Here is an 18,492-nt window from a genome sequence, read left to right as displayed (position 1 = left end):
TGCTTTTAGCAAATTGTTCCTTAATGCATCTCTCCACTAAGCAGTGGTCATCAAGGGTTACTCAAACATAGATCTGCTGCTAGCGCCAGAGCAGTTTATCAGGATTCCCGTGTAAGAAATTGTGGTTCAAATTGCTGGAAATTTCCCTGTAGCCAAAGAGCCTGTGACATTTTCAGTCCAGCGATGTTTCACTAGAAAACATCATCTTACTGGGAAATTAACTGCTGTCCGAAGTACCTTAGGTGCTACAAACAAAGTTGTTCCGTCTTCCCACTCCAGAAACATTCTCTAGTTCACTAATTTCTACCACATCCAGTCTAACTCCTCTGCCAGGCTTTTGGACTCCAAGTTATGATTCCTCTAATACCCCAACATAAGATTCCATTAACATTCCCCAAATCCCCAACCATGAACCTTTCAGCCCTTGACTTTCACTCACATTGCTCCCGTTTTCAAGAATATACTTATCTCTCCTGCCAAATGAAACACGCTTTCAAAAGTCAGCTCAGGTCACACTTCTCGACAAGATTTCCCTTTCTTCCCGGCTCATCTTTGATGGGTCTCCTACAGACACCCCGTGGCCGTCCATCGTTCAAGACTCTCTCATTACTGGTGTTCTCTGTACACTGAACTTAAGTACTTTGGGGCCAGAGACCAAATCCTTATGGAATGTTTTAAATCTCTCCCAGTAACTAACATGGAACTTACCACAAATAGTTATTTAATAAATACTAATAGGTTTATTGTATAGATTGTATATTGTCTGTCTTCTCAAAACCTCAGGATCATTTTCTAGATAATTTCCAAATAAATTTTTTTCTATGTTAAGTGCATCTTTGGAACAACAAGAATGACAGTCCTGAAGAAACCAGAAAGGGAAGAAAAGGTTGCTGTGCAGAAACAGATTTAAAGAACAACTTATGCATGGGATTTCTGCTCTGTCTCCTAAGAGCTTTTGACTCAGACTATCTTCACGAGGATAGCTGCATTGCAGACAACCTTGCACTCTAAAGATAGTGCTTCCAGGTTAGAGGGCGATTCCCCCCACCCCAGGATAATAAAGACCATGGCTCCCTGCTGGGCAAAGGTTGGGCACTTTTGAAAGACATTCCTTAAAAAAGAAGGGGGATTTGCTAAACTCAGAGTCCTCAGCTGTGACACAAATCCACTGTGTGCAGGCATCCACCTCGGCTACTCAGCACTGCCCCTGGGAGATGTTAGGACAAGGGAAACAAGAACGGGGCGCCTGTTGTGCCCTGAGTGATACAGTCCTTTATCTCTGACCCAGGAGCCTCCGTCCTCAGCCAGCATCTCTGTAACTGGGCCAGGTAGGCTTGCGAACCGTTTGTAGTTTCGGGCAACTTTTGGATGTTAACTAAAAGTGGGTGTGTTCAATTAGGAGTTTCTAGTTTACAAAAGACAACAGAAGTTACCGCATGGAAGTCTACACATCTCACGTGCGATGGTATAGGTGGATCTCAAAAACAACGTGTGGAGTGAAAAGAGCAAACTCAAGGGCATGAGGACTCCAGGATCTGATGATCTGAGGCTCTAGTACAGGCTAAGGTAAAGTCAGAGAGCAGAAAGGTGGCTGCCTCTCACAGAAGGCACGGGTGGGAACTGAATCGAACTGAGAATGAGGTTTCTGGGTGATGAGAATATTCTATATCTTAAATGGGGTGTCTGGCACAAGGATACACACAATAGTCAAAAGACATCAAACTCTACAGTTAAGAGCTGTGCATTTTAATGTATGTAAATTACGCTCAATAAAAAAGCATTACAAATTCTAAATATCTGAACATGTTGCAAACACTGAATATGTTGCATTCCCCTTTAGTTTCAGGATATAATGATTCACAGAAACACTGAGACAACACCAGCCACTTTCACATATACGCTTTGAACACAGTCTTTAGGGCGGTAGCTGCAATACAGGAATTTAAGAGGATGTCTCTGGAGGAAGACTGCTTGGGTTCCAACCACTGGCTGGGTGCCATCAGGCAAATTCCTTAACTTCTTCACGCCTGGGCGTCATTCTTTTTCAGATAAATATAAGAAAAGTTCCTACATATGGTTTTTGAGGTCTAAATTAGGTAATATAGATAAAGTATCTAGTACATAGAAAGCATCCTATAAAGCTAGTTTTTTATTATTACTTAGAGCATAAATACTAATACAGGATTCAGAATAATTCAGGATATTTCTGTTCAAGTAGAAGAGTAATAAGTCTTTCAAAATCTAGTAAGTTTAAAGGCATTCATTAGTGGGACTATAAAGTAGAATAATTATAATAATATCCCCAAATTATTTAATTATATAACCTATTAAAGCAATAGATCCACATCACAGTGTTTTTAACATGTTATCTGAAGCACAGAAAGAGTCAAATAAATGCTGCTTTGGGTGTCTCTAGTTCACACAGATGTGTCTCATTTACTGTCTGACAACTGTATTGTTAGAATTTTTTGCCTTTTTCCCCTAATGTAATACATGTAAAAGTTGAAAAGCCAATTGAATACTAATCCCAGCCTTGCCTGAAGAGTTAAATTGATGACAAACCTTTCAAAAGACACAACTAAAGGAAAGATGTGAAAGGACAAAATCTCGAGTATGACAGTACAAATACAAGGAGAGCGGGACAAAGGGGGGCAATCCTCAGTGATGGAAAACAGAGAAGCAGGACTCCACAGCTCTGCAGATCAGGCCACACTCCCAACTTCAGCGCGCACATCAGGGGTTCACGTTCCCATGAAAAGGCACGTGTGCCACAGACGGACCAGAACCACCTGAGCACTGTGTTCTTTAAGATGATTCCCAAGATTTTAAAAGGAAATATAATTAGGAAAGATAAAATAAATAATAAACAATCATGATCCCCTAAATTTCTATATTTTTCAAATTTATTTTTTAATTTGTTACTGTACCATTAAAATATTTCTAACATTTAGTATCCATTCTATTAAAACATATTTCCAATATTTTATATCTATTATTATATATCTAATGTATGAGGAATTTTATGTCACTTAATTGGCATATGAGTAGAAAGTTTAAATGTAAAAGAAAAAATAATTAAGAAAATGTTGCGGCAGAATGATGGTAACTGCTGCGTGTTTAATTTGGAAAGTGACTCAGGTCTCCTAGCAAACAGAGCCCTTTCTTTGCTTACAAGCAATAACACCTGCGGTACAACAGAAACAACCAAAAAACATGAGTTTCAGACTCTGAAATAAGTGGCTGTTTAAGAAAAAAACAGAAACCCTACAATGTTTTAGTCTTTGAGCCTTCTTATTTTCACATTTCTTCTTTTTTTAAAGTACGACAGTAGTATGCCACGTGCTCCACACAGGAAGTGGAAAGAATAGAGATTTCAATCCGTCCCAAACTACACTTTATCTAAGTAAGAGGCAGCATTACAGAAGAGGCTAGCTACCACACACTTCAGTGATCCACTGTAATTGTGCAGACAACAAAATGTTACAGGGGGAAAAAGGCATTTTAATTACAACTACATTCATTGCTACCCAAGAAGCAGGTGCACAAACTTACATACGTAATTTCAATAAAGTTCACACTTCCTTCTCTTTTCTTGCCAGACCTGAATAATCTGAAAAATTGGCTTTTAATTGTATTATTTGACTCCTCAAATGGAACAAAGTATTGCACACAAATCACTGACTATCGACAAAGAACTGTATATCATTTAAAACAAAAAACAAAAAAACCTTGGACTTATCTTTATTGTAAGGCATTTTTTTTTATCCCTAAGGACTTTCAGCTTTGGAGTCAAAACAAACCGTTTATCCCAGAGCAATTCTCCTAGAACTGCCTATTTAAATTATGATCTAGAAGGAGAAACTTGTCAAAGTTTTCTACTTGCTATTAAAAGTTGCCAAAGCCCCTCGAATACAAACAGTCTGGAGAGAGTCAGGTTTTTGCTCTGTGCTTTGAGGAGACAGGAGTGGTCTACTGGCAAATGGTCAGTGGCTCGGCGGCATCAAAAGGAACGGTCCACGCATTAAAAAAAAAAAAAAAAAAAAAGGAACGGTCCAAATCAAACACCTGTGGTCAGAACATCCTAGACACCTCCCTCTTTTCCCTTCCCAAATTCAAAGTGGCCACTGAGATAGAGGGACTCCACTTCCTCTCCAGCCACTGTCACTGCCTTATTTTTGACCTTACCACCTCCTCTGTGGCCTTTCTTACCTTCAATCCCGCTCCACGCAAAGGTATTTTCCACACTGTTGCCATAATGATTATCTAAAGGGTAAAGCTGACCAAAAGGCTTCAAGATTCCAAAACAGCTTTACTGAAAGATTCACTGCAAATGGCTAATGAAAAATTAAGGACACAAGAGGCACCTAAAACAGAAGACACTAAGTAGTGACTTCTACTACTCCCGCTATCCGCCATAACAGTGCTCACAGTCTGTTCGTCCTCTATCTGAATTGCCTTTCCACTCTGAAGAAACTACAAGACCATAAACAAATTAGTGACAGTACAGATGCGCCCACACCTACCTTTGAAGGGTGGCCCCCAAATGCGCCCCACTCAGAGTTCATGGGACTCCAAGGGATTCTCCAGGAAACCAGTAAACCACTACCAGTTATTCTCTTAAGCAGCCAATAGGAAACTCAAGTTAAAATTAGTGAAAAACCTTGCCAAATTCAGGTAGATGCCAGAGCTACACTCTACTTTAAACCCCACTTTCTCTGGAGCCTAAGAAAACTGGCAGATGCCAGAGAATTCTTACCAGAGTCAGCTCTCCTGCATCTCTGTCTGTAGTGCCCAGTTGAGAGAGGAAGGGAAAATCTCACGCTGTTCCTTCCTTTCCAAGATGCACTGGTTGTGGATCCTTTCTCTCCCAGGGACAGCTATTGCCTTCTTGTTTGTCTCATTTTGGGTCTTGAGAACTTGGCCTGGGAACCGTCAGGCTGAGGGCCCTCAAAATACGGCCGGACAGAAGTGTGGATTGCACTCCACTTGCAGCTAGTGTCCTACTGATCGTTGGCAGCGCTCAGGGGAACTAAGTCTTTCTTTGGCTACCTTTGGATGTGGCTCTGCATCTTGGGAGGGTAGGATCTTTTGCCCATTCTTTGGGGACACCTCTTGAGTCCAACAGGTTGTCCAGTACTGCCAGGAATATTTACTGTTTGTCTCAGCTGAAACCTGACAAGATATTTGAAAAACAAAAACAAAAAACACTTTTTTTTTAAGTAGCTCTACTGTGAGAAGTTGGCCAGACTGGAAGCTGATATTCAGAGCCTGAAAGGAACGTTTTTTGGGGCCTCCTCCCCTAACCTAAGTGAAACTATGTATACCCAGAAGGAAAGACCTTCCAAAACAAAAAGCTCTAAATCTAGAACACAGAAATCTTTTTATTTCCATATTAGTTGAAGACCTTCTCCCAGATCTAAAGATGCAAACAGAAGATAATGTAGTTGGATGGGTGGTCAGCCCTTTGATGTCATAAAGGTTGCAACTCAATTCTTTGAAGAATTAAAAACAACTATCCCTGTCTCGGGAACTGAGTCTTTGTAAGAACACAAATGCAGCTACTGAAGCAATTCAAAGCCCATCTATCCTTTATACCAATCCCAAAACCTCCCCTATGCTGGCACATACTATAAAATTCTGGGTTTAGGAAACAAAAGTCCTTCCTGGAGGCACTTACTTTCTTTCCCTGTGCCTTGAGATGTGAATATTCTACCCAGTCTTCTTGAGAAACTGATGGCCAGTTCTTCGAAAAGCAAACTTCAGGGAGGTAATTCTTATCATAAGGGGAACAAAAAAAGGTTAAAAGACTATTTGGAAACTAGGCCAACAAAATGTCTTTAAGAAGTGTAAAGCCATCTGAGCAGGTAACCTTAACCTACTCCATCCGCCGAAACACAATTTGGATCTAGCTGTTCTTTTATAAACTAGTGAGCTTGCCTTATCATACCCTCAAAATAGTCTTTTTCAACTTCTAAATATACAGTGAAGTTGTGTGTGTGGGTTTTCAGATGTGAAAATGCTTGTGATTCTTCCCAACAGTCCAAGATAACAGAAGGAAAAACAAGCCAAGGTAGGTCGAGTCCTCTCCAAAAAATGTTGAGACTGCAGGAAAAGACATCCGGGGAATACAACAGATACAAAAGAATGCCATCTGTTTCAGCACCAACCACACAACTCTGTAAAATGCATCAAGAGCTCTTGGTGGTGTCACCAGTAAAATACAACGCGTGTCTTCTTCCAGGGCTCAAAGCTGTGTACTGTGCTTTCCCTACCACTCAAAACCGGCTCTTGGAAGAGTCACCTCTGCACCGGCAAGGAGTTGCCACACCTCTGCAAGGTCGGTCATGAGCCCGCAGGTGGCTTTCCATCTCCGATAGCCTCGGGTTTAAACTACAACTTAAATATACTCAACACAGTCCAGGAGAGGTACAGGGAAGAGGGAGAAGTTCATTCAGAATCTAGATCGGGTGGAAAGTTACGAGACGCTTGGAACATGAGAGCGGGGGCCGACCTGAGATTATTCTAATCAATGCCCTTGCACTGCAGTCGAAGAAACTGAGGCCCAGAGAATTTCAGGAGCCCTCCTCGGCCTCCCAGTAGCTAGTGCGGGCTGGACTCATGCTCTCCCAGTCCGGAACTTGGGCGCATCCGCCACCTACCTAGCTCCTTCCTACCGCCCCGTCCCTTTTCCTCTAAACCCTGCAGTGCGTCGCGGGGAGGCGGCCACCTGTGGGCTGGAACCAAACTCTTCCTTCGCCCTTCAGCCCGGGCACGCACTGAGGCGCGCGCGAGGTCGCCGGCCCGGTGCCCGCCAAGGTGTGCCGCGTCAACACCCGGCGCGGCCCGCGCACCCCGTCTCGCCCACCCCGCGGCTTCCGGCCACGTGGTTTCCATAGCAACGGCTGCGCCGCCCTCCGAGCCCCCAGAGGCGCTCCAGGGTCAGAGGTCATCCCTGTGGCAACGGATACCTCCCGCGCTACGGCGGCTCGGACGGGCCGCTTCCGCCGCATTGCGCCGCAGAGCCCCAGACGCCCCGAGGCGTGGAGCGCAGGTTGGCCGGTCCCGGGAGTTCTGGCCGCGGGTCACAGCGGAGGAAGGCGACGCGTCGCCTTTGCGCCTCCTCTCTTCGGGGCTCCATTAGGCAGACTCCGAGCCCGGCTCCGGCCAGATCCCCGAGGGGCCCGACTCCTGGAAGCAGATCCGAGCCGCAGAGGTGGCCGGCTCGTGGCTAGCAGAAAACAGTCCACGTCCCGCTTGCTGCTCTGGCGAGCGGGGCTCTGCCCCAGTCGTGCGTCCGCCTTTGACGGTGGCTCCGGAGGGCGGAAGCTGAGTAGCTGAGTGTGGTTTTGGGAAAGCAGGGCGCCACCAAGTTTGCAGATGACTGCTTTAAAACGGAAAGGAACAAAATAGGAAGGGAGGGGGCACCTCCTTTCAAAGCAAGTGAAACTCGAGGCTGTTTAGGTGCTGTCCACTCTAGAACGGAAACGTGCCACATCGGATGGGCCCAGTGACCATCTTCACAGAAAGGAGTTCAGACAGGAAGAGAGAAACAATTCAAGTTCACTCCACTGTTTTTCGGAATGCCTTCCTTTTGGAGAACATTAAAGATCAGAAAAGAAAATGAAGGGGGGCTCTGGCAGAGGGAACCAAATGGTGTCCTAACACTTGTTATTTAAAGGGTGAGCGGGCCAGGAGGGGTGAATGCGCTTGTGTGTTTGAGGAAGGCCTGAGCCCAGGGGAATGTTTGCAAACCATGTTTCAGGATGCGCTGGCGCGGAGCATGAAGAGAAAGAAGGCCACTAACAGCTGTTTTTTCCTTCTTGGTTTTACCATTTAGAAGCCAAATTCTTGGTTGGCACTGCTGGAAAGGAGTAGGCGTTAAGTGAACTTCACCAAGTAAATTGTATGACAGTGGCAGCTACAGTCCCACAGTTAACTTTCTCAGAAAACGCTATTTTTCACCGTTAGTTCATTTAATACAAATGTATTGAAAACCTGAGACTTGTCATAACCTGAGTTTTTGACAGGGGACAGCGATAAAGGCAACAGTGCTCAACAATTGTTAGGTGACTTTCTTCGATGGTGTTAGTAGGTTAGATAAACAAAAACGTCAGTGTTCCCTGTAAAACATGTCTGCGCTATGCCTCCATTTTTGCTTTCATGTTTAGGAAAGCCCTAAGGATTCCTCCTTTCAACTCCTCTTCCCTTCATCATCCTACCTTTTACTTCTGGCCAAAGCAGAAAATTAGTTTGTACCAACCAGAGAAATACACAGGGAGAACATCAAGACATACTTGGTCCTTCAAAAGCAGAATAGCAAAAAAAAAAAGTTAGTGCATCTCTGGAGGCATATGGAGGAACTGAGAAGTCGCCCTCAGACAATTCCCTGCCGTTCTGTGCTCAAGTTCAACTCTTATAACTAAATGTAGTACACGGTATACAATCTAAAACCCTAAGAAACACCACACAGACTATGGCACCAGGCAGATAGACGTGTCTGCTGGTATTTCCCTGGCCCACTGTCCCTCCTGGAGGTGGTACTAAGTTGGGCTCAATGGTTTTATTAAGAATATACACACGATGCAATGTCTCATTTAAAACTTAGTAGAGGAGCTTCAAATATACTGTTCAAACATCCCAACTGTTTCCCCATAAACCGTAAGAAACTATCTTGAATAAATGCTTCCATTTTGAGACATCTACATATTTATAGAAAGCTTATGAGTCAATTGAGTGAGTTATGATGCCAAAATGTACAAAGGAGCAAAACCTTTGGTGGTTGTCCTTGTTACAATATGTATAAAAACACTTCACAAAAGTCCTCAGTGTTTGTGTTGCTAAAACATGGAAGACTGGGTTTGAACATTTTTAAAGGAGTGGCTCCGCGTAGGAAATATGAACTATAGAATTAGCTTTAGCACCTTCTGAAAGCAATGCATCATTTGAACGGATGTTCTCAGGGAGGCTGCCTAAGATGAGAACAGGCTGGATATGGGTACAACTAAAGTGATCTCCACTGTTAAAACCAAGTTTAGATGATCACTGATTGGATTTCACACTCGTTAACTTGGATATAAATTAAAACAAACATAAAACAAAACAGTCGACACTCCCAACAAATCAATACTTGGAAGCCTACCTAACATGTCATCCTTTGGTTCAGGAAGTGCTACTGCCTGCAAAACTCATTATGCTACTTCAGTAATGAAGCTTCCTAGATGGAATCCAAGGCCAACTCATATTACATGGAATCCCACGCTGAAGGCAAGCATACTAGAAAGAGAAGGACCTTATATCTGTTTGGTGTTCCAGCCATGCAGTCTGAATTTGATGTCTCCATTTTACATATGCTCAGTGTTTAGAAATGCACAGGTTATGTATGGCCCATTTGTGGCTCACCCAGCTCTACAGGAACCCAAGATGAGTTGGCAGGCAGAGGAGAAGGGGTGAAAAATGCTTTACTCCTTTTTCTTCTCCCTCTTCCTATTTTCTCACTTCTCAAAGCCATGACCGCCCCTAGATGTAAAGCAAGTAGCTTTAAAAGAATAACATATATTTAAATGAGTAACAGTGGCACACCAGATGTTTTTGGCACCTAAAACAGCTTAGTCAAAGGCAAAAGCAGGGCTGGAAGACACCCAAAAAAAGTAGGAAATAGAAAGTGACAGTGAATTCTACCAAGCCCTGCTTGTTTCATCTCAAAGTTTCATGGCAGAGACGGAGACAGTTCAAAAGAGGAAACACTCAGGGCCATGAGTTTGTGGGATTTTCTAAATGTGCTCTGCAGAACTAGGTCTAGGGCATCCGCTTCGTACCCTCCTTGCCACAAACGCTGGTACCCAATAAAATTACATCTGGTTACAATTTTTCTTAAAATCTCTGCTTTCCAAAATCCTATCAAGCCGTGGAAGTTTGTATGTGTGAGTAGCTGTATATATTTGAGGGTCTGTGGCTTCCTTTGCCTGTTGGACATTATGTATCTGAAGAGACATCCATGATACGACCTTCATATTTATCTTTAGTGTGGACTTTTTTTTTTAATATTTATTTATTTATTTGATTGCCCTGGGCCTTAGTTGTGGTAGGCGGGCTCCTTAGTTAGTTGTGGCATGCAAACTCCTAGTTGCGGCATGCATGTGCGATCTAGTTCCCCAACCCTGGCCCCCTGCATTGGGAGCACGGAGTCTTAACCACTGCGCCACCAGGGAAGTCCCCTATTGTGGACTTCTTTTTTCCAACCATATTTATTTCCTTAGCAGCCATTGCTCAGATTTCAGCGACCTAGATTATTTCCCAAACTGGCCTGTGACACATGTCGGTCAGTCCAAACTCTCCGTACTAATTTAAAGAAACATATCAAGCCCTCCTCCAGGCAAAGTAAGTGCGTTGGACTCAGTATTCCCTATTTAATGATCTGCCTAAAATACAGTCACCTTGCATAACTCATGCAGTGACAGTTGAAGAAGGTAACATCTATTATAAACATATAGCTATTCCTCTACTGGGAAAATAAGGGAAGGTAGGACATGAAGCGCACGTGTGTGTGTGTGTGTGTGTGTGTGTTCTCTGATAATAGTTGTATTGTGAGATATTGGACATGTTTATGAAGACAGTAAATTTACTTTCTATCCAGGATTTCTAAGCTATTGCAATTTATTTTAAAAAGCATATATTGTGCAAATATATTCTTCAGGCTCTTTTCCAGTTAACTTTTACATAAAAACAACGAAAAAAAAACCTACTTAATTAACACCTCTTATTTAAACATGAATTAAGAACTTTTGGGTAGATGAGTAACTTTGCCCTTAAGTTCATGACTCTATCATTTCCTTATTTCTACACCAACCTGATTATATAGCAGTACTCTGAAATTCCTTTCAGGAACCCCTGACCGAACTGCCTGTACTTGTTGACAACTTAAAGCAGTGGGAATAATCAGTAAATCATTTTATAACTTACAAAGATTGGGAAGAAAAATTCATCTAATAAGAAGTCGTTACACCAAATTCATGGTCCTACTACTGGTACGTGCAGGTATTCTGACAAGTTTCTTAGTCTGAAACCAGTTAATTGTCCTCGTTTTAGATTTAAGATAACGTAATAGGTAGTAGTCAATCTGTTCTTTTTGGTTTTAACAGTTACGAGGATTTTAGTCTTTGTTTTATTTCAATTACCCAATTAACTTCTTAGTTATACTGCTATCTTGGGATCAAAAACCTGCAAATGATTTTAGGCTTCATGTTAATAGCAGAAGGAGAATGGAATTTACCAACTACAATCCTGAAAGAGAATGGCTAGGCACAGGATGGTTTAAGCTCAAAAGGCAAAACTTTTAGAAGGTGAGATACATAGTGTGACACATTAATGTCCCATTTAAAAAATAATTTACAAAATGCTCCAACTCCAAGGTTGGAATTCTCACCCCTGGCAATCTAGGACTTAAACTATCCTAGTGGAGTAGTCGGAGCCGTTGTTAGACAGAGTTTGAGTTAACCCATCAATTCACCCCCGAGTACTTTAGCATTCATAAGCTGCAAAATAAATTGCTCTAAAAATAAGTCGTCATTTGTTTGACACCTTCCAAATGCCTCGGAAGGAAAAAAAAAAAAATCTACTTTATTCCAGAGAGATGAAAGTGGGTGGGGTGGGGGAGGTGTAATAAAAAGATCTTGAATCGTGTATCGGTGAAACTTAGTGTTTCCAGTAAAACTGTTTACAAAAAAAAAGACATTGTCAAAGGCAGTAAGGAAACTTACTGTTCCATGCTGAATTATTGCCCACTCTCCAGTACTATGGAGGGACTGACTTCAAGATCCCTAAACAAATGGCCAAGTCTAAAGAAATGCTTTTCTAGTAGTCCTGTCTCAGAGGGAGCTAAAACTTTTCAAAGAAGAACACAAGAAGGTTTCAAAACAAGAAGGTTTCAAAAACCAGTAGTTTTACTGTGTGAGGGAGGAACCCCACCGCAGCCCTTGGCTTGTCCCACTTTAGGAAGTCTTGCCAAAAGGGTCTTCGCGTGAACTTGAGATGGTAGTGTTGCAGATCTAGCTATGACCAAGGCATCAGCAAGTGCTGGGCTTGATGCGGGGTTAGGGTACACCTGACAGCCCAACTGGAGACGTGGTTGGTAAGGTGACCACACTGCTTTCTCGTTGGGTAGCTCTCAGGATGGTGGGATCATCTCAGAGCTGCTAAACGCTAAGTTAAGAGAGAGAAGGGTCAAAGGACCGGGGATGGAGGAGGTGGGGGTCGGGTTGGGGGGAAGAAGAGGGGGACGGGAAGAAAGCGGGGAGAGCTAGAACACAGGGATGAGAACTCCAGGACGGAGGCACGGGGCCCGCTGCAGCACCGCGCCCACAGACTCAACAGCCATCCGAAGGTCCCAGCTGACGGCAACTGCCAGGCGTCCGCCAGCACGCGAGCATCTGCCCTTCCGGAGGGTCTCAGAACTTGCACTTTCCCTTCTGCCGCAGCAGAGGGGGCTGCAGGGGGTGCTCAGCATCCACACCCACCGCCTCCATCCCCGCCCACCCACACCTCCTCCCCCTCCTCCCCTCCCTCCCCCTCTTCCCTCCCCTCCCCTCCCTCCTCCCCCTCTTTCCTCCCTCCCCTCCCTCCTCCTCCTCCCTCCCCTCCTCCTCCCTCCCTCCCCCTCCCCCTCCCCTCCCTCCTCCTCCTCCCCCTTCCCCCCTCCTCCTCCTCCTCCTCCCCGGCACCCGCAGGCGGCAGCTCACTGGGAGCGCGCCGCCCAACTAGGCTGCATTAGGCAGCTTCGGAGGCAGGGAGGCGGCAGCCACTTGCTGCCCGGCCGCTGGGGCTCCGGGTGCCAGCGCGGCCCCTGGTGGAGCTCGGGGTGTCAGGGCGCCCGCGAGGAGCCGTGATCTACTACACCGCAGTGCCAGCGTCAGGAGCCTCGGACACCCGGGCTGCCACTGCAGGACGGCCAGGGCCCCGCCCCCAACAGGGCCCCAGACATGGAACACCCAGCCCGGGTCCCTCCCCGGCCTGAAGCGAACCGGGGGACACCACACACCCCCTGCCGCCGGCGCGCGCGGCTCCCGGACCCGCTGCGCCCAGCCTCCTCGCCCGTGCGCCGCCTCCGCCACGCAGCCCTCCGGCCTGGCCTCCCCGGGGTTGCTCGCCCACAGCTCCGCGGCCGCCCCTAAATGCCTCAGACTGAGATAGCGGGAAGTGAATCCCGGGGACCCGACTCCCCGAATCACCTGCATTTGCATTTCTTATGTAATGTACTGCAAGTTTCCCGGTTGGAGCCTTTTGGAATGGGGGCGCACGATCACCAGGAGGCTGAAGCAGGGACCCGGGGCCAGGCTCATCCCACCCGGGGGACCCAGACGCCGGGCTAGGACACTGCTTTTTAAAAGGGAGGTTTAAATTACATATACTAGAGAGACCGGGCTTGTCTGCTCCATCTGGGGTTCCCTCCCGGCATGAGCCCTGCTCAAGTTTTCCCAGAGCAGGAGTGTCGGAGGCAGACGGGGGAAGGAGTTCATACTTCGGCACGCGGAGCTAGACGGGGGCGGGAGGCGGGGGCTGACGGAGGAGCGGGGCCGCGACGGAGGGGGCCTCTTTCCTTCGGTGAAGGTGATGGGGTGGCGAATATTGTGCAAGCTACTCAGAAAGTCTAGAGCAGGTTCTCGGCACCGAGCTACGTCCCCGGACCTGCAGCACGAGTCAGGGGAGCTCGCGGTTCTTTCTCCTGGCAACTACCGAAGCTTCAACTGCCTCGGGCCAAACCTTAAGCCATAAACCCTTCAATATTCCACCAAACATCGTCAACCAGATACATTCCAAAAAAAGAAAAGGAAAAAAAAAAAAGTTTCCTCCTCCCTCCTAGTGATGGATTGTGTCACAGCCAAGAGATGCTGGTAATGATTTGGGGCTCACAGACGCCGATCCAGCTGTTACTTGTTTATCCACGCAACACCTCTATACACAACACTGTCCTGGTCCTTCTCTGTTTCCCCTGCCTTCCTGCATAGCCGAACTGCAGATCTAGCTCAATGAGCAACAGACAGGTTATTATGAGGAAAAACATAACATGATGCATGTTTTGCTTACCAGTTGGGTTCTTGTTTTTCTTAAGACTCTTGCCACAAAGACACTGCAGCATATGCGTTCCTTTGCTGAAAATGTTCCAAAGAAACCACATTGATTTGGGCGAAAAGCAATCCAGCAGCTTAGACACCCTGAGAAAGAAGAGATCCTTGTGGTTGCATAATAATAATTTGAAATCAGTTCTCCTGAAGAGGGGCACCGGTTTTACCATAGGAAAAACGATAATATTCCGGATCTTCTCCCAGTTTTTTCCCCTCACGTGGTATATTTCTTTGAGACTTCTCAGAGATTGTTTTTTTTCGGCCAGGGTGAATGATTTATCCCCTTGATCACCACTGGATTATTACCAAAGGGTTGGCAAAAAAATCCTTTTTCAGCATGAAGCCAAACAAAAAAGCAAAGAAATCCCAACTGAGACCAGAACTAATCAGGGAGAACAGTAATGCACAAAAGATCCCCAAAGAGAAAACCATAGCCTTTTAGTTGATCGCTATGAGGCTGGGTGAGTCTGCAGGAGTCAAAGCAGGATTCATCTCACTGAGAGAAGACTGCCATTGTGTAGTCCCTAGGAGAGAAGGAAAGGAAAAAAAAAAAAAAAGGAAAGAAAGAAAGAAAGAAAAAAGAAAAAAAAAAAAAAAAAACCACCAGCACACATACACACACCAATACCACCTCCGAGTCTGACAGCCGAAGACACAGCCTCCCTTCTCCCAGTGTCGATTTTTTTTTTTTTTTTATAATCAAGCGCCAGTGCTCAGGGGGATCGGATTGAACCTGCAGTTCTCAACCACCACGAAGAAAAGATGCAAATCTAGGTGACCCCTCCCCTGGTCAGGCTGGTAGTAGGTAGAGAGCGCCTCGGATCCCCTGCCGCCTTCCTCTCTCTCTCTCCCAGTTTCCAACAACGGTGAGCATGAGGAAAATCTCCCCTCCGGATTCCTCGCCCAGCCTTGGATGTGAGTTACCGGCATTAGGGGGAGGAGGAGGGGTTGAAGTTTGCATTGAAAAGACTGGCTTTCCATGACGTAGCCACGTGCTTTCAGACCCGTCACCAGTGAGATGCTTCCACCCGCCCGGGGAGGGCAGTGTCACTGCAGTCTCTCCGCCGGTTCCCCTCTCGAAGTCCCCCACCACTAGCACCCAGCCACAGCCCCACTATTTGACCCTCTCCCTCCTCCGCCCGGCATGATTAGGCTTGCTGCTTGCTCTTGCAGCCAGCTAGCAGAGCCTTCTCTTAAAAGTGAATTTCGAAAAGGAAAATTAATTATAATTAGTAAACCTTAAAAAATACACAGGGTGGAGGGGAGGCAGGGGTTTAAATAGAAACGGTAGTTTAGTACCACACTCCTTGGCCAAAATTAGTTCCACCTTACATTTTCAAAAGCCGCATCTACAGCATCTAAAACATTAAGGACAACTCAAGTTCCTTTACTTATTATTTGAATCCTACTTAAAGCACTGTTTGAAAAATATACACTAGGCATATGACAAATATGTACTTGCAGAAACAAGTACTGTTCAAAGGGCAAGCACTAAAATCGGGGCGACGAACTCTTCTTTGCTGAGGAGGGTCATATGTCAATGAGAACATTTATGCCTTTTCTAGACAGACAACCTATTACCTTCAAATATTGTTTTGGTACAGAAAGCACTCTGCTTGATTCACACGCTAATTCATTGCCTGTTTCTGCACCCATTAATTGAACTAACACTGAGTTCACCCCCGTTCACTTAGCTACACTAATATACAACCTTGTCACCGGCCACTACGATCTAACCTAACAAAATGGACAAAATCTCTCTTTCATCAAGATGCAACCCAACTCCCTAATTTCCCAGAAAATCAAAAGATTTAGGGCAAAGCTATTGATTTCTCTTATTTAGGAAAAAATACAATGTACAAAATAGTACAAACTATTTCAAAGAATAATATAACAAACTCCAGTGTACCTGCTAGTCAAAATTAATAAATGTTAGCATTTCATATTTGTGAGATGAGCATTTTGGAAAAGTAAAATTGACCACTCTCACTGCTGTTAGGCAAATGAATTAACATTATGCCAGTTTATTTCCACTTTTATGGGAAAATTGACATAAAATGTTTAATTTTTTAAAATATATTTAGAAGTTCCATCTTAATTTCAAAATATTAAAACTACTAGGGCTTCCCTGGTGGCGCTGTGGTTGAGAGTCCACCTGCCGATGCAGGGGACAGGGGTTCGTGCCCCGGTCCGGGATGATCCCACGTGCCGCAGAGCGGCTGGGCCCGTGAGCCGTGGCCGCTGAGCCTGAGCGTCCGGAGCCTGTGCTCCGCAATGGGAGAGGCCACAGCAGTGAGAGGCCCGTGTGCCGCAAAAAAAAAAAAAAAAAAATTAAAACTACTACCTCTACTGCATGGAATATCAAACTATCTTATAAACAAATAGATGTAGATCTATGTTGTTGAGGACTGCTTTTAAAGAAAATTAACTTCTTAATTATCAGTTATCAAAATATGAAAATGTAATAAACAACTTTCCCACTGCTAGTGTTTTATAATATTTAGGAGGAATTTTGAGATGCCAAAATTTGTATCCAATATCTTGAACCCTTTGGGGAAATGTCAGTTGATTTTAAGCAAGATGGAAGAGGAATTTAACACAAGCAAATTTTATGAAAGTTAAGAAACTTGAAAGTTAAATATGGATGTCCTCAATGTGCCTAAGGCATCATGTCATACAGCTTAAAGAAATTACTAAGATTAATTGCAGCCTCAATCAAGTTTGGGAAGTAAGGAAAGAGAGAATAATAAAAGTCCACAGATTTAACGTCAAATGACTTAGAATCAGGCTAAAAAAGAAATTGAAGAGCGGGATTCTTTTTTGAGAGAGGTAAAATGGAATAGCATTGCCAATTCATTAGGAAAGAATTTTTGATATCAATCAATCAGGGTCACTTACCACATGCTGCTTTTATAACATTCTGGTGTCCTGTCAGGGGTTCCAGAATATCCCAATATATTACCACTGGACATATGCCAGAGAGACAGTTGGATAAAAAATATTCTCCAGCAAGGTCTTCTGAACTCACACAGCTCGAAGGTTCTGTAAAAGCTTGCTGAGTTCCCTGGGGTATTTCACAAGTAAAATCTGGGGATCTGTTCGGCAACTATTGTATCTTTCCATATGCTAAGTTTGTGTAGACAGAGTATTTCTCCAATGAGCTCTTCTTGCATTTCCAAATTGGACTCTCTTCTCTACGTTGTGACAGTGAATTTGATCCCTATTAAAATAGAGAATGATTGAATGAGTGCCAGAAAGCTATGATTTGTTTTGTATTGGTGGAAAACTTATTACTTCTTTGTCCTGTGACCTAAGGAACAACATAAAAGGTAATTAATTGTGACTACTATTTACAGAGAATCTATTACGTCAGGCACTGTGTTGGTTGCTTCTCTTCTTTTATGCTATTTAAAGGAAGGAGAAATATCTTCTTACAATGAATGAAATTTCTATCGTTTTTTCTATATTTATTGACACATTATTTATTTACATTAGATAGGCTATAAATCACATTATTAAACAAACAAAAAATACCAAGTACTTTTGTCTGAAAAAGATGGCCTAACACTGATTCAGGTCACCTTTTTTCCAAGGGAGTTATCATTTCTAATGAGCTCTGAGTAACCCAGTTTAATTATTCAACCAATATTTATTGAGCATTTACCCTGTGAAAGTAACTGTACAAGACTCCATGGTGCATGCTAATTCATAAAATTAAACCAGATTTCCAGTTACACGATAAAGAAGACCAAGGGTGGTTTGCCTCCAGTTTAGGGATGATCCAAAGATACTCACAACAATCTGAGTTCAGACCGTTAAGTTTTGTTTTGGAAGACATCAAAATATTTACTTACCCTTTGCCATGCTACATTCAAATCAATAATAGATGATAAAAACGGAAATTATTAGAAAGTAAATGTAAGCTTTTGCACTAAAGAAAATAAGGAAAATCTCATGGTAACTGTAAAATTGACAGTAACATCTGTAGTATATATAGGTAGAGAAAAAAAAAATCTTAAGACTGTGTTGTCATAAGGCTCAAGTAAAATAAACCCAGTACTTACAATCAAGTTCACTTAAAAATTAAATTTACATTCAGCATATTAGAGTAAGCAAACCTAAAGGTAAGTGTAATGACCATAACACAATAAAATATACATTTTATTTTAATATAGGACATATAAATTCATGAGATTAGTCACCAAAAATCTTTGCAACTAACTTACCATGCTTTTTCTAATTGTCCCCAAGTTACTTTTCTACTTCATTCTTCCTTTTAGCCATAAAATCCCACCCCCGCCACACTTTTGGAAAGGTACATGGATATCCAAACAGACACTAATTCCCAGCTCCCTTGCAGTTCAGTAGGGTCATG

General features: G+C 43.9%; 1 protein-coding gene across 2 annotated transcripts in view; it reads right to left on the bottom strand.

Annotated features, from left to right (window-relative positions):
- Nucleotides 1-14,287, bottom strand: part of FGF14 (fibroblast growth factor 14) — a gene marked incomplete at both ends in the record, with an annotated part of 613,902 nt that extends 599,615 nt beyond the window's left edge. For both annotated transcript variants that reach the window (XM_082675716.1, XM_082675718.1), the window contains one exon: nt 14,080-14,287. In XM_082675716.1, coding sequence (XP_082531842.1) covers nt 14,080-14,287 — 208 coding nt within the window. The remainder of the gene's footprint in view (nt 1-14,079) is intronic.
- Between the last annotated feature and the right edge of the window lie 4,205 nt (nt 14,288-18,492).

Source organism: Grampus griseus, assembly GCF_964374135.1.
Source record: "Grampus griseus genome assembly, chromosome: 18".
NCBI lineage: Eukaryota > Metazoa > Chordata > Mammalia > Artiodactyla > Delphinidae > Grampus > Grampus griseus.
The sequence above is the reverse complement of the archived record's forward strand: the minus strand, read 5'-3'. Positions and strand labels throughout refer to the sequence as shown.